Source organism: Chelonia mydas, chromosome 13 (assembly GCF_015237465.2).
Source record: "Chelonia mydas isolate rCheMyd1 chromosome 13, rCheMyd1.pri.v2, whole genome shotgun sequence".
Lineage (NCBI taxonomy): Eukaryota > Metazoa > Chordata > Testudines > Cheloniidae > Chelonia > Chelonia mydas.
In genome coordinates, this window is record NC_051253.2 from 27,771,632 (window position 1) to 27,787,220 (window position 15,589).

The 15,589-nt window shown below is 45.4% G+C and overlaps 1 protein-coding gene across 1 annotated transcript; it reads left to right on the forward strand.

The window, feature by feature from the left end:
- Window positions 1-1,452: 1,452 nt before the first annotated feature.
- On the forward strand, window positions 1,453-11,414 carry PXMP4 (peroxisomal membrane protein 4). The gene is made up of 4 exons (XM_037915625.2): window positions 1,453-1,752; window positions 4,778-4,840; window positions 5,583-5,781; window positions 6,633-11,414. Exons 1-4 carry the CDS (start codon window positions 1,640-1,642, stop codon window positions 6,894-6,896), a joined length of 639 nt encoding a protein of 212 aa, XP_037771553.1. The 5' UTR covers window positions 1,453-1,639; the 3' UTR covers window positions 6,897-11,414.
- The last annotated feature ends 4,175 nt before the right edge of the window (window positions 11,415-15,589 follow it).

The window sequence follows — 15,589 nt, forward strand, 5'->3', positions numbered from 1 at the left end:
GTAAATAGATAAAAATAAAAAAGCTTAAAACCAATAATTCTACACAACTACACAACACAAAAAATTAATCTAAAAATATGCTTTAAATATGCTTAAAAATAAACATTGATATTATCTGTCAAAATTAAAATAAAAATCAGATTCTGCCAAGCCTAGAGAGAAAGAATACATTTAAAACTGGCAAAAAGACGACCTTTTCAGGTTTAAAAATTTGTATTAAGATGATGTTTAAAAAAAAAAGTAAACAGTGCAGAGTTTAAGCATAGAAGTGTCTGGTTATCAGGGAATAAAGTACAGATTATGAAGGGGTGCGAAATTCAGTTTAAGATTGGATGGCATAAGGAATACATAATCTGCAATATCCCTGATTGGGGGTAAAAGCTTAAAGGGTCAAAGTACAGACATTGAGATATGAGGGTATGTTGTTCATATAATGGCTATGTTCAGGTGTGGAGTATAATAAGGGGATATGATGATGAGAATGGATTGACCCTCATTTGGTGAGATTTAATGTTTAGTGAGTTTATGGTTCCAGTTCATATGGTCCAACGAACAAAGTCTGTCAGTCCCTTTCTCATAGTCGATGCATGATGTCGCTCTGGCTCACATCTCCTGGTACTGTCGGTGGCCGGTGATGTGTGTGATGTAGATGTCCCTGGGCCATCATATGGTGTCAGAGACCATGAGGCGCCACATGAGCAGGGCATAGCGTCGACCAATCCTGCAGGTCTGCAGCACATGCTCATTGCAGGGGTCCCAGGCGCCAAGGTCTCTGACAATCAGGGCATCCATCTGCACCTCGTAGCCCTTCGCTCTCAGGCTGTCGGCCAGGGGAGTGTCACACAATGCACAATTAACCTGTGGAACTCACTGTCACTGGGCAACACTGAGCTAATGTGTTTCACAGAATTCAAAAAAAGACCAGAGGTAATGAGACCATCAGTGGTTATAGTGGAGAGAATACTTTTCTTTTAGAGGCTGCTAAACTAAACCCATCACTAAGTGGCAGAGGTTAGGAAGAGACTTCCCTTCGTGCCCAGCCCAGGGTTTCTGTGCCGTCCCCTGGGCGACCGGTACTTGGCCCAGTCAGACGCAGGGCACGAGCCAGGGCGCCGCAGCCCGAACCTCCCCAGCCATGCCTGTGGCCCCGCCTGCGGTGCTGGTGGGATGGGCCGGGGACCCCCAGTGGCTGTAACACGCCCTAGGGTCCAGGCATGGCGCTCCAAGCCCCCACCTCCAGACCCACAAGGCAGCAAAAGAGCCACCCAGCGGCCGGCCAGCCACAGGACCAATCCTCATTGGAAGAGAGTCGCTTCTGCTCTGGCCAATTGCAACAGACCTGGAGGAGGGGGAAGTTTGTGATTGGCTGCAGTATTGGGACCTTTCCCCAATAGCAAGATCACTTTCGATATCTCCTCCTTAAAGGGGCAGGGCAGCGTCTTCCATTTGTCAGAGGTTTGATGGGCAGTTGAGGGAGCCCATACGAGTGTGATGGGCTGAGTTCGCTCTGCGCAGATGCGGAACCTCATCTTTGTGGTGCCTGCTGCCCGCCCGGACCCTGTTTAGCGGCGTTCCCATTGGCTCTGCGCGCTGCCGAAGCGGGTCCCCTCCCCCCCCCGCCGGTCGGAGCGTCGCAGCCATGGGGGCCCAGGCGATGCTCAAGACCCTGCTTTACACCGTCAACTCCCTGCTGCAGCGGCGCAGATACCGCGCGGCGCTGGCCGTGCTCAAGGGCTTCCGGAACGGAGCGGTGTAAGCGGGGTCACCCTTGTACTACTGCCGTCCCATGGTGCGGGGCCCAGCTCCGCTCCCCCGGGCTGCGCCTGTGTGTGTGTGGGGGGGGGGGGGGGGGCTCTCCCCTCCAGGCCCTGCTCCCCTCCCCCGGGCTGCGCCTGTGTGTGTGTGTGGGTGTGGGGGGGCTCTCCTCTCTAGGCCCTGCTCCCCTCCCCCGGGCTGCGCCTGTGTGTGGGGGGGCTCTCCCCTCCAGGCCCTGCTCCCCTCCCCCGGGCTGCGCCTGTGTGTGTGTGTGGGTGTGGGGGGGCTCTCCTCTCCAGGCCCTGCTCCCCTCCCCCGGGCTGCGCCTGTGTGTGTGTGTGGGGGGGGCTCTCCCCTCCAGGCCCTGCTCCCCTCCCCCGGGCTGCGCCTGTGTGTGTGTGTGGGGGGGGCTCTCCCCTCCAGGCCCTGCTCCTCTTCCCCCCCCCCCCCCGCTGTGCTGTGGGGGGTCCTTCTTTTCTCCAGGCCCTCCCCCCCCGGGCTGTGCCTGTGGGGGGCTCTCCTCTCCAGGCTTTGCTAACCCGTGCCTGGCTGTGCCTGGTGGGGAGGAGGCTCTCCTCCAGGCCCTCCTCGACTGTCTTCTCAGGCCGCGTGCGCACACACATACACACGCTGTGCTTGTGAGGTGGGAGGGGGTTTTCTCCCCAGGCCCATACCCAGGGTGCCCTAGGATTGTCCCTTGCCCCACCAGAGTCCGCTGCGGTACAGGCGACCTCCCTCGGAGGAAGCATGCATTTCAGGGAGCAGCTTCTGTAACTTAATTTGAGGAGCTCTTTACAGCTTATTCCAGCAGTGCTTCAAGAAAGGTGGATTACAAAGGGTCACAGACCTAGCAAAAAATAAAATAAAGTCAAGCTGTCCTTGTGGGGTGCACTTTAAGCACAGTCCTATCAAAATTGCTGCTCCCAGGTTATGATAGACCCACTCACACATTTTTTGGATAATTTTAAGAACTGTATTCTGATATGTTAAAAGAAAAGGAGAACTTGTGGCACCTTAGAGACTAACACATTTATTTGAGCATAAGCTCTCTAAGGTGCCACAAGTACTCCTTTTTCTTTTTGCAAATACAGATTAACAGTAGGGCAATACAATACAGTAGGGCAATTCTTTTTGCCCCTTGGAAAAGCATTTATAATCTGTGTTTGTTTCTTAGCTGATACCTTTCAGAGGAGTTCTGGTTGCATTCACTTGAGCTGTGAATAAAGACCATACATTGTACAGATGTTTAAAAAATACTCCAAAGAAGGGCTTAATTTCTAAAAGCAGGGTCGTACCTGCTTCTGTTGACTTCAGTGGAAGCAGAATTAGGCCTTTTATCTTTATTTAGGGAAGAAAACATATACTTTGGTCTTGTTGGCATGGTGCTGGCAAAATGCTCCCAAAGGCTGTGATTTGTGAAGTGCACTAATGTGTTGTGCTCTGAGGGCCCTGTGTGACCCTGCTGGTGCACTCTAAAAAGTACTTCGGTTGCTTTAATGACCTGTTGGTGCACTTTACAAATCACACCACCCTGGTGTGTTTTGCCAGGCCATGTAGGCAAGCCCTAGTTGCCAGCTCCCACTTGTCTGTAGTAACTGAGCGGGTGGGGGAGTCATGGTCAGGTAGCCAGAGATTCAGTCCAAACTTGTCAGAGTATGGCAAGCTAGTTATTAAAGCAGTGAAGAGGAGGTGGGTGTGGGGGAGATTTAAAAGTATATATTCTAACATACTGTTTTTAATTTTCTCCCTTTAAGTTACTGATACTTTCCCTGTTTTAAGTCTATCTTAATAAAAAACAGTGTTTTCAAACATGAATGCCTAAAATTAGGCAATTAAAACCATATTAAAGCACCTGAGTTTCTGAGGTGTTGAGCACTGGTTTCAGAAGGCGCCCTGGGTGATCAGCGTCTCTGAAAATCAGGCTACATGTTCAGGTAGTTAATTTTAGGCTGCAGAGTTTAAAATCTTTGTCCACACCTCATATGCAGACACTTTGGAGGATTTTTTAATCTGGGGGAAATAAATTCAAATTAAGGGGGAAAATAGTGCAATCCTAGGAACTGTAAGAAACTGGAGAGAGGACTGAAAGAAGTTTATTTCATGACTCACGTTTTTGCTACAATAATTAAAATCGTTCAAATCTTAGACCATAAAGCCCAACTCCATCATCTGCCAAGATTTAAAGTTGGAGCTCGAGAATAATAGTAGGAGAAGAAAAATATGAGATGAGTTCTGTGACCTGATGAATGTTTTCTCTCTGCGGGTTTGAGGTTTAGTATTCCAAAATCAACAAGCAGGGAGCTGTGTAGGATTGTGAAATGAAGTTACATTTTGGTTAAAACATGGACGTGTAGAAGGCCCATTGATCCACTTTTTGAATTGCATCATTTGGATAAACTGAGTACTTAGCTGTATAGCTCTGAGCACTTAATAAAGATAGCTAGCACTATGAATGATGAACAGAGCCCTGAAAATCCACGGATATCCGCTTTATATCTGCAGATATTCGTGGACCATTTTTGCAGATCGCTGATGGATGTGGATCCAAAGTTTACATCTCAAGCCCTGCAGATATCCGTGGATCGTTTTTGCAGATCAGATACAAATTTTGTATCTGTGCAGGGCTCTATTGATGCATTCATGGCTTATTTTTTTTTTTTTTGTAAAGGCGCTAATGCCCTTTCAAGTGTTCAGAGCTAGCATTTCTTTATTTATTTACTTCAGCTGAGGTTGTTTGGTTTTATTCCCCTTTGGAATGTGTTAGGTTTAATTGCCTTCATTATTTTTAAGTTACAGTCTCTTAGCCTATGGCTGTAAATACCGTATAAATAAAAAATAAAGCTACCAACCCATTGATTGAATTATCAGGCTCTGTACTGAAATTGACTTAAGCTGATCAACCAATGACTTGTGGTTTATTTCCACTATAATATAAGGATTAAAAGATCAATAGTTGGCTTACAGTAATAAAAAGCCCTCTGAAAACATTGTGTGTATGCATGTAATAATTTTTCTCTTGCAGCTATGGAGCAAAGATCCGTGCCCCCCATGCTCTGGTGATGACCTTTCTCTTCAAGGGTGGAAGGTACAGACATTAGCTCTTCCTTTCTGGCATTCTCTGTAAGGATGAGAGCATGCTACAGTCATCCATTTTTAAAAGTGAACTCTTTGAAAACACCAGACCTGTTCAGATCAAATACTTGTTTTCATAACTAAATGGGAAAATCTCACAATGTGACTTTTTAAAAATGCAAATGACAAGCAGAATGCAGACTGTTGTTTCAGAGATTCAGGAAGCTGATATCTCACCTCTGAGCTAGGCCTTGGTTATACAGTATTCGGGATTTTCCCCAGAGGGCCAGCCACCAGTACAACTAGGGCAGACAAGGAGAACTGCCGTTAGTCCCAGTGGGACTTACCTTGTTTCAAGCAGGGTTAAACTGCACCAGTGCAAATTGTGTAGACAAGGAAAGCCCCTGGGCGGTTTTGCTGATGCAGCTGCTCCAGTGGCTGGCTGTCAGTTTCTGGAACGATGATAAATCATCAGTGTACACACAGACCTCGACTGGATTCTGATCAGTGACCTAGCAGTGAAATGAGCCGTCCTCACAGCTTTGTTTTTGTTGAGCCCATTCAGAAAAGAAAAGTATTACAGTAGTGTCTACGGCCTAACCAAGAATAGGCCCCATTGTGCCAGGTGCTGTACGCACAGAGGTAGAATCTTCTTGACCCAAAAACCTTAGTCTAAGAAGACACGGTACCAGCAGAGTGAACAGTGTGATGGCCACGTTATTGCTTTACTAACGTTTGTTTTTTCCTTTGCTCAGTTTAAGAGAGAAACTGAAAGCGATTGCTCAGGCCACATACACTCATTCCCGAAACCTGGCGTATTTTGTGTTCACTTACAAGGGGCTGATCGCGCTGCAATCCCGACTACAGGGAAAGAACTTTCAGTTGCACTCCTTCGTAGCAGCCTGTGTTGGAGGCTGGTTAGTGTTTGGTGAAAACAATCATATCAACAGCCAGGTAAACAAATGTATTTGTGAAGTTTTATCTTTCTGACCTTGCCCAAAAAATATGATGTGTACCAGCTGGTTTGACTAGGATTTAAACAAAAAAGGACTGATGCTGTAAGTGATGCTCTAATGTGATATGGCCACCTTTCATATTTAGCTTATTTACTGTCAAAGCCTAGAGGAAAATAGTTTGCATCAGTGGGTAGTGCACGCAGCATTGGGAGCCTTGTGACCTGCCTTGTATTTCCAGTTCTGCCACTGACTCGCGGGATAGCCTTGGGAAAGCCACACCGGCCTGTTCCACGCATAGACTTGCACTGGTTTAACTGAAGTTGTGATTTGAAACTGATATAGTTGAACGGCCACAGAACTCTCTTTGGACACACTTAATTTGATTTAAACCTGGCTTATATTTGTTTAACTGACGTAGTAAAACGTACAGTTTCAGGTTATACCAATATAAATGGTATGAAACTGATATAAGTGTGCCCATGCAGTTTATCTAAATTGGATTTTAAAATGAAGATGCAGAGCCAATTGACTGAGCTCTTGGAAAGTTGATTTCACTCCATCTTGTGAAGTGTATTAGCAACGCAGCATCTACTGCTAATACAACTGATCTTCCATGTGGTACCAGATGAAACCCATTGCTCAGCAGAACTAGAGTGCCAATGAACAAAGCAGGACAGTAATCATGTTAGGAGGATACAAACACACACTACAATGTTGAAGGCAATTATATAGTAAACTATGGTCAGATATTAACTTTTTCTATGTCTTTAATTTCCAAGTTGCTTGATTTGGTCAGATTTGCTAGCTATGTTACTAGGCTAATATTCCTTGGGTTTTCTCTTTATGTAGATAAACATGTACCTGCTGTCTCGTATTCTGTTTGGCTTGTCTCGACTGGCAGTGGAGAAGGGTTATATCCCAGAACCCAAGCAGGACCCTTTCCCGATCTTTGCTGCTGTGACTTGGGGGATTGTTCTGTGGCTCTTTGAATATCATCGGCACACTCTCCAACCCTCTCTGCAATCTTCCATGACTTACCTGTATGACGACAGTAACGTATGGCACGACATTTCTGACTTCCTTATTTATAACAAAAGCAATGCTCAAAAGTAATTTGCTAATCCCCAGCGATCTTTGAATAATGGCACATTCCAGCAACAACGGGGAAAGGATTTTCTGCTGCCCTTGATTGACACACTTTTTATTATTAGGATCTGTCCAACAAACTTCCCTCTTGTGTCTTGGCCAAAATGTTGGGAATAACCTAATGATCTTTTCTTGGCTCTCTATTGGCCACACCGGGACTCCACAGAAACCTGTCCCAGTGCCACAACAAGAGCAAAATGTTCCTGGATTAATTTGATTTCAAAAATTCTTTTCTACAAGAGACATTATGTTCCCCACATTGTAATAGTTAATTACTTTTTAAAGAATGCACTGATTTTAAACCTTGACGGCTCGAAAGTAAACTGTGACTATAGTTTATATGATACTGAAACAAAATATGCAGTAGGGGACTAATGGAATGCTCACGTGCTAGAAATGCCTCTCACGACCACTGTGTTAGCAGTGGAAGGAATGCAGTGATTTCCAGCCATACCTCTCTATATGTTGGGTCTTTTCTGAGCTGATATATTTATCTATCATCTGCTGTGCCATGTCAGAAGAAGGTCCTGATTTCTGTGAAGCATTGGCAATCCAGACTAAACAAGCTGTGTTTCTTCAGTGAGTTTTCTGTGCAGTTTGCCCCCATGTAGATAATAAGATGTTTGCATTTAAAAGCATTTGGCTTCTTTGGGACAGACATGGTACCTCGTGCTTTGAATCACCATTTATGCTCTTTGTCATTCCTTTGGATTATCTAGTGCAGGATGTTTCACTAATTATTCCCCCTATTTAATTACAGCGCCTTTTTATTTCTGTGCCTGGACTGTGAATTCCATACAGTAGAGAGAACTAACCAAATCCATTGTAAGAAGATTTTACAAGCGAGGGATTAAAAAGAGGTTGAGCCCATGGTGTTACTTTTCCCTTCTGTCCCCTGGAAGGAGTATATATCTGTGTAAATTGAAGCTATCTTTGGATCTTAGCCAAAAGGTTAATATTTTACATTGGACCTAATCAAGACCACTCCTTTAATTGTTCAAACTACTAGATAATATACTGAATACTTGAGTTGGACCAGTGATCAGTATTTCATATGATTCTTGGTTTGCAAGAATTAGTGACTAGTTCTGTTATTTTTCTATATAAAATCTATCACTCAATTAAAAATCACAAAGTTTCATGTTTTTTTTAAATTTCTCAAATTACAGGCAAATTCTTGCTTCTTTAAAATCACTGTCTTCATCTACATAGTTGGCTGATATCTTTGCATTGCTTATGTTTTGAATGCTGCACTTTAATTGGAATTAAAGTGTCTTTGATAATGTTCAAAGTTCTCAGTGTAGAAAAAAAGATTGCGTCTTTTGCTGACTCATTGTGTGATGAGATTTTTGACAAGATTTCAGAAAATCTCTTCCAAATCTATGACCTGACAGCTATGGTATAATTGACCAAAATCTTCAGAAAAAAATTCTCAGGTTTATAAATTACCATTGGGTTGCCTCATTAATTACATACACTTGTAGAACAAGACACAAAGACCACCACCTACGTGAGCTGTGTCATTAGAAGTCGATAACTTCTTGATTGTGTAAGACACTAACTTCTCAGTGTAAAAGCCATGCTTATTTCCCCTAAAAAACGTGAACTAAAATTTCTGTTGGTGATAATTATATCAGATCTGAAGCTCTATAGTTACCTGCCAAACACTTGTAATTGCGTGTTCAGCTGTTCAGGGAACTGCTTATTGCTGTTCATCTGGTCATTTTTATGCTCTGGCATTATCATATCCATCTCTTTCATGACTGTATAACCAAACTCCTGTCAGTTAGAGTTCTAGCATCATCTCAGCAGTACCTGCAAAAATCCCTTCTCTCTAGGAATCGATTGCTAGCTTCACTTTCATGGTAAATCAGTCTGAGACTCAAACCATCTGCAGCTCTGATTCACAGAGCCAGCTGCTGCCATCAGAAGCCAAACTGGAATTTCACCACAGTAGCAAGGTCTACATATCAGTGGCCATTAGCTGTGCTTTTTAAAGATGGTTGTTTTCCTGCTCTGTGTGGGTAGGACATTAGGCTGCAAGTTACTCCCTTTTCCAGGGAAGTAATTGGAACAATTCTTCATTGGTACCAGCACACATCACTCGTACTAAAGCCAGATAGATGGCGATGAAGCCCTTATGCCCCTGAAGTGACAAAACAATACCAGTGTGTAATAGGGAAGTGAACTAGAAGTAATTTCTGTCTGTTGCAGACTTCTGAATACATACGTTACATTCATCTCTCCCCCCCTCCCCCACTGTATTGTCTGGGGAATTCAGTCTTCTGTTTCTGTTCTTCCTTTTATTAGCATTAAAACCAAACAGAAATAAGGAGATAGTTGTGAAACCATCTGCAAAACAGCCAGCCCCCAAGAATGAGAAAGGGAGACACTGTTTTTCCAGTCCTGATCTCTGTAAATCAAAACAGACATGAACACAATTCACATTTATCACAACCCAAAGTTGGATTGTTGCTTCTAAGCAGGGGGAAAAATTCTGAGAGGAACTTAACACCACCTCACTCGCCCCGACGTCAGGGAAGGTTCAGCACTGTGTGGGATGAGACCTTGGCTTGCCAGGACTCCCTTATAAACAAAGCTGTGCAGTAGCAGGTCGGTGTACCTCTGGGATATCAGTGGGCAGAACAAAGAGACAGAAGCCAGAGGACATTTTAAATATGATGCCCACTTTTCAAAGTTGGCTCAAATCTTCTTCCCCAACTTGATTCAAACCGTGAAGGAAACTAAACATCTGAACCATTTAAATGCTCAGGAAAGCCAAATATCCTAACATTACATGATTTAACCATGTTTTCACAGACCAAGCTTTCTGTGAAGAATGCTTCCATCGACCTAGTTACTCTTGCAGAGAGAGGTAGTGTTCCTGCATCGATGGGGGGAAAAAACCCTTCCACATTAGTTTAGGCTGTGTCTACACTACGAGGTTATACCGGAATAATTACAGTCCTGGGGTTGTGCCAATATAGCCCCATAGTGTAGACATGGCCTTAATATTGCAGAGGAATGTCTTCAGGGGTTGTATATGCAAGTAGGGGAGCAATCTAAATGGATTCAGGATATACTGATACCCTGACAACTTATCTGGTCCTTGGATAGTACAGTACCTAGGGCAGAAGGGCATTTCTGAAGGGGAAGATCTGTGCTTGTCAGTTGTCACTTTAGAGCTTGCCACTTTAGAGGCAGGAGAGAATTCTGAGAAGTGCTTATAAACATTGCAATTGTTGTAACATGCTGTGTGCATAGCATGTTGATCTACTAACCAGCATATCTATCCAAATACTAAATATATACATAGAGGGCCGGATCTACTGAAATGGCCAAAGCGCACAGGTCAGAGGTTGGTGTGGAAAGGAGGCCTGATCGTAGTGCTGTATGACTTTCTATCCCCTAGCCCTCTGTGTTAGAGCAGACCTCAGATGGCTCTAACAAACTTGAGCCTTGTTGCAGTGTTCACAAGAGACCAAAAACAGAGCCCAGAATCATCAGCCATATTCCCTTTTCTCCAGCCACAGCCCTCCATCAACACTACACTGCCTCAGAATCATCCCTACGCTCAAGTGATCCTTCTGGGCCAAGTAAGCCATCCTCGTGGGAGGCTTATGCTGGCAATGCAGGCAAAGAAGCCCCTTCAGTCCTGAGGATTTGGCCCATTGTTTGTGGACTTAAGCCCACATACTGTCAGCTCCCTTAGTGGAAATTCCCTCCCATTGGAAGAAATGTCTGTTCTCCAAACCCATTTGTACTGACTCAATGCAAATGTGATCTCTTAGGAAACAGTTTACTGATTGATATTATTTGCCATCTGAAAAACTTTTCCGGGGTCAAGCTGACCTTGATGTCAGTGGAGTCTGTGCTATTTCTAATATTGACTTTGAAATACAGCCGGCAGGAGAAAGCAGAACTTGCTGTGAATTTTCAGTACGCACAATTATGTGGGTTTTATAATTAAAATGAGTGTTCTGTAGCTTGAGGGGCTTTTGCTGTCAATTTTCTACATTTGTATGGCTGACTTGTAACATGGGCAAAGGGGGGTCTCTAAGTGCAAGAGATGCTATAACTAGAGAATTGTTTCTATGCTTTTCAGTCTAGCTGTGTGTATTTTTATTTACAATTACTGCATGGGAAACTGTCTCATACTGAAACCCTAGCTAATTTTTTGGTAATATAGAATGCATTAAACACATAATCTCAGGCGATTTATTGTAATTATACTGGTTAGAGTGGTAAGGGGGAAGTCTTGCTTGCTTGTAAAACAACAACATTGCGGTAAAGAAAGAGATGGCAGCTAGTGGACGTATCTGCCTCAACAGCCATAAAACATCTTCTCCATCCTATGGACAATGTGTCAGTCCTATGCAGATATCCCGTTTGCCTCTTTTGAGCACGGTTTCTGTATAATGCATCTTTGGATAGTATAATGTTTTGCACTCTTTAATAAATAAATGATTGTCCATCTGTTTTAAATTCTTGTGTTCAGTGATTGAAGTTTAATTACTGAGTATCCTTAATGCCATGTAAAGAGATACTGTGCGAAAAAAGTGTAATCCTGGAGCCATTTGTGTTGCACATTATCCAGTCCTGTAGTCAGTGCCAATTAGATGACATGGTCAGAGAGGTTAGCCTCCCTGACTCATAACAATGGTATTGTTGGCTGGCTGGGGAAGGCCATTGGCTGCAGAGATGAGCTGGGATTAAAATTTACCTGTATCTTTGGTAGCAAAGAACCTATGAACCTTCTCACGTTTTAGCAGCTGTGAACGCTGGCAGCAACATGCCCAACTGCTGCTGTGATTCATCTCTGCCTAACATTAGGGAAGGAGGTGGGCTCTCCTGGGCTACACATGATCAGTACAGACTGGGAAGTGTAACTGTGTCCAGTAGATCTTAGCTTTGGAAATAGTAACAAAGAGGAGCTTTGAAAGACCTGCTTTCAATCAGTCTTGTACTGCATCTTGAAGATGGCCAGGCCTGGTCTTCAGTAGGCTACAGCCAGGAGCAATTGCCAGAGATCAGCTGTGGCCTAAATCAGCCCTGCCCGTGGAGTGATCCATTCACCTAAAATTGCCACAGAAGCACATAGAGGGAGGAGTGGGTCTCTCAGTCTTGGTCCCTTCCTGGAGTGCTATACCCGGCCCCTGCACAAATATTTCCCCTTGGCAATGGCAGATGTATGGAGGTAGCATGGTCCAGTAGGTAAGGCACCAGACTGGAGACTTGGATTCTGTTCCTGCCACTGACCTGCGGTGTGATCTTGAGCATGTGACTCATTTTCTCCAGAGGTAAGATAGCGATCTTGGTGCCTATTTCAACTTGAGATCTACAGTGGAGAAGTGCTGTTTAGATGCCAACTATCTCAGCAACTGCAGCTGTTAGTTAGCAGGACGCTAATTGACTTAAAAAAATGATGCTTACTAGTAAACTAAAGCCCTGATCTCAGAAGGAAGGAAGGAAGGCAAAGAGGTGTGGGTGCATAGCACCTCTAAGGATAAGACCCAGACTTGTTTGCTACTGTAACAGTGCCACTTCATAAAGTGGGTTCAAGATAAAGGATTTTTACAATTTGGGCTGTTTCCGGTCCTATTTCAATGTGATCTCCCTGTGAAATTGCACATAGCATTCTGGGGCCTTCTTTCCCTTCTCAGGTTAAAACACCAAAGGCTGTTACCAACCTGATCCTGAAGCTTTGATTAGGTGATACTCTGTTTTGCTATGGCAGGCTGTCCAGCTGATAGGATAGAGATAGTGGATATTGTTTTAGGGCTTGTCTACATTTGAAATGCTACAGGGGCACAGCTGCTGCACTTCAGTGTAGACACAACCCACGCCAATGGGAGGGGTTCTCCCATTGGCACAGGTAATCCACCTCCCCAAGAGGCAGTAGCTAGGCTGACAGAAGAATTCTTCCATCAGCCTAGCACTGTCTGTAGGGAGAGTTAGGATGGCATAGCTACATCTCCCGGCTATGGATTTTTCATCGATCCCTGAGCTATGCTGATGTAAGTTCCCAGTATAGGCCAGCCCTAAGGCCTGGTCTACACTAGGAAATTAGGTCAGTATAACTACGTTGCCCGGGGGGGTGAAAAATCCACCCCCCTGAGCGACACAGTTAAACCGCCCTAATCCCCGGTGTAGACAGCGCTCGGTCGCCAGGAGATTTCTAGCTACGGCCTCTTGGGGAGGTGGATTACCTGTGCCAACAGTAGACAAGCCCGTAATGAATGAGTTCTCTAGAAATGCAGGGAAGACCATATTCTGAAAGTGAGGCTGGGCTGGGCAGAATCCACCAGCACTAGAGATGAAAGATGCTGCAATATACAGTGGGACAGGGCACAGTATAGCCATCAGTTTTACCACCTACAGAACTTGAGTGAGAGTCTGGCCCTCATTTGTCTGGAGAAAAATAGGCCTTTCTATGCTGATCCACAAAGAAGTGCAGGGAGTGGGACTCTGTAAAAGTCCCACTGGAAAACAGGATCTAGAAGTGATGAGAGCTAGCATGGGGCTAGTGCGGGGGTCGGCAATAATTTTCGCAGGGGGGCCACTCCATGAATTTTGGTAAATTGTCATGGGCTGCACATTTCTACTACATTAATGGAAGGGGTGTGGGGTCTGGGAGGGAGTTTGGTGTAGGAGGTGGCTCCGGGCTGGGGCAGGGGATGGGGGTGCAGGGTCTGGGAGGAAGTTTGGGTGCAGGAGGGGGTTTTGACCTGGGGCAGGGGGTGCGAGGTGCAGGTTCCGACCAGAAGGCGCTTACCACAGGCAGCTCCCAGCTGGCGGCGCAGCAGGGCTCAGGCAGGCTGCCTGCATGCTGTGGCCCCATGCTGCCCCCAGAAACGCCTGCGGACAGCTGCTGCTGGCACATCTCTGTGCGCCCCTTGGGGAAAAGGGGGCAGCGGGTCTCCGTGCGCTGCCCATGCATGCACGCATGCACTCTCCCCGCAGCACCCATTGGAAGGTTTCTGTGAGGATGGTCCTGGGGGCGGGGGCAGCACGCGGAGCTGCTTTCCCCCCCATGCTAGGGGCACACAGAGATGTGCCAGCAGTAGCTGGCCACTTCTGGGAGCAGCATGGGGCCATGGCAGGCAGGCAGGCAGCCTGCCTGAGCGCCCCACTGCACCATGGGACTTTTAGCAGCCTGGACTCGGAGATCGCAAGGGGGCAGAGGAGGCCAGACAGAAATGTTAGACAGGCCGGAATTTGCCCACCCCCTGGCCTAGTGCTTTCTTCGGACAAAGTGCCATACAAACCTGAATTGATCCTCATAACCACTCTAGCCTCCAGAAAAATCTCATCTGCTTCCCTAAAACAAAGGCTGCAGTTGGGGCAAAGAAGAGACACGGCTAGTCAAAGACTACCTGTTATATCAATAAAATAAAAACCAGCAGGATCTTATTAAAGGGGAAAAGGCAAAATGCCACAGTTATTGTGAATACAGAAAGAATCCTAGTAAGCAGTTAGTTATAGCTGTAACATTCCATTCAATTTCATATTTATTCACACATTCATTCATACACACACACACAGAGGTTCTGCAAGGTTGTTATCATAGTTACCAGCCTTAGAGTTGCTCATGCCAAGCCACTGGCCAGGTGGCCTGGACATGAGGAGGGAGCGGGGCCTTGTCAGATGCTCATCTGATGCTCCTGGAAGTTGGTTTGCAGAATCAGACCCCAAAGTTCTCACTTTCTAGAGTCCATTTGTATAGGAATTTCTTCCTATGCTAGTCTATGGGAATTGCTTCATCATGCTGTTGCTGAATCAATCAGCAGATGGCACAGTCCTGACGGCTCTGTGCTGCCAGATGTTATCTTGTTCTTTGGTTCTCCCATTCTTGAGGCTGTTGGGTGGATTCCAGTCTGCCCTCCGGCGGTCCTCTGGTTATTTCCACTTGACGCCTTCTTCAGCTGATGGACAGTGGATTCTTAGGCTGGCACCTCCCTGATCATTCAGTTATTATCCACACCAAGCGTCCATCCACATACATCTTCTATCTCTATTTTAATCACAATTGTTAACAAAGCGAGATGAATACAACAAAAGGGAGGGAGTCTCTGGGTGCTGTTTCTGTTGTTACAGAGTATTGCTTTGAGTCTCTCTCTGTGTGAGTAGTTGTTGTTACAAAGAATTGCTCTGAGAACAGACTCTGTCTTAGAATGTACTAACACAATTAGCAGCTTGCAAGTTTCACACAGAGAGGGAGAGAAACAGTACCAAAAACCAAGAGACCTCTTAATTAGTAATACCCTGGAATTTAAACTATGGGGAATCAAACTCATTTGTGATTTTAATACAGAACTTCTTTAATATGATCCAACATAATCAGGAAGTTGGTGGCAGTTGTGTGGTTAGAGCAGGGGCCTGCCTGCCTCATAGCTCCAGGCTCATTCTCTTAGAGCTCCGCAAGTTGTCCAAGAATACATGTACACTACAAAAAACCCTGTGGCCGTGAGTCTCAGAGCCTGGGTCAACTGATTCTGGCTCACAAGGCTAAAACTAGCCACATAGCGGGCTGGAGCCTGAGCCCTGAAAACTGGTGATAGGGGTGGCTCTCAGAGACAGGGCTCCAGCCTGAGCTGGAACATCTCCACTGCTATTTTTAACCCTGTAGCACATGCCCGAGTCAGTTGACCTAGGCACTG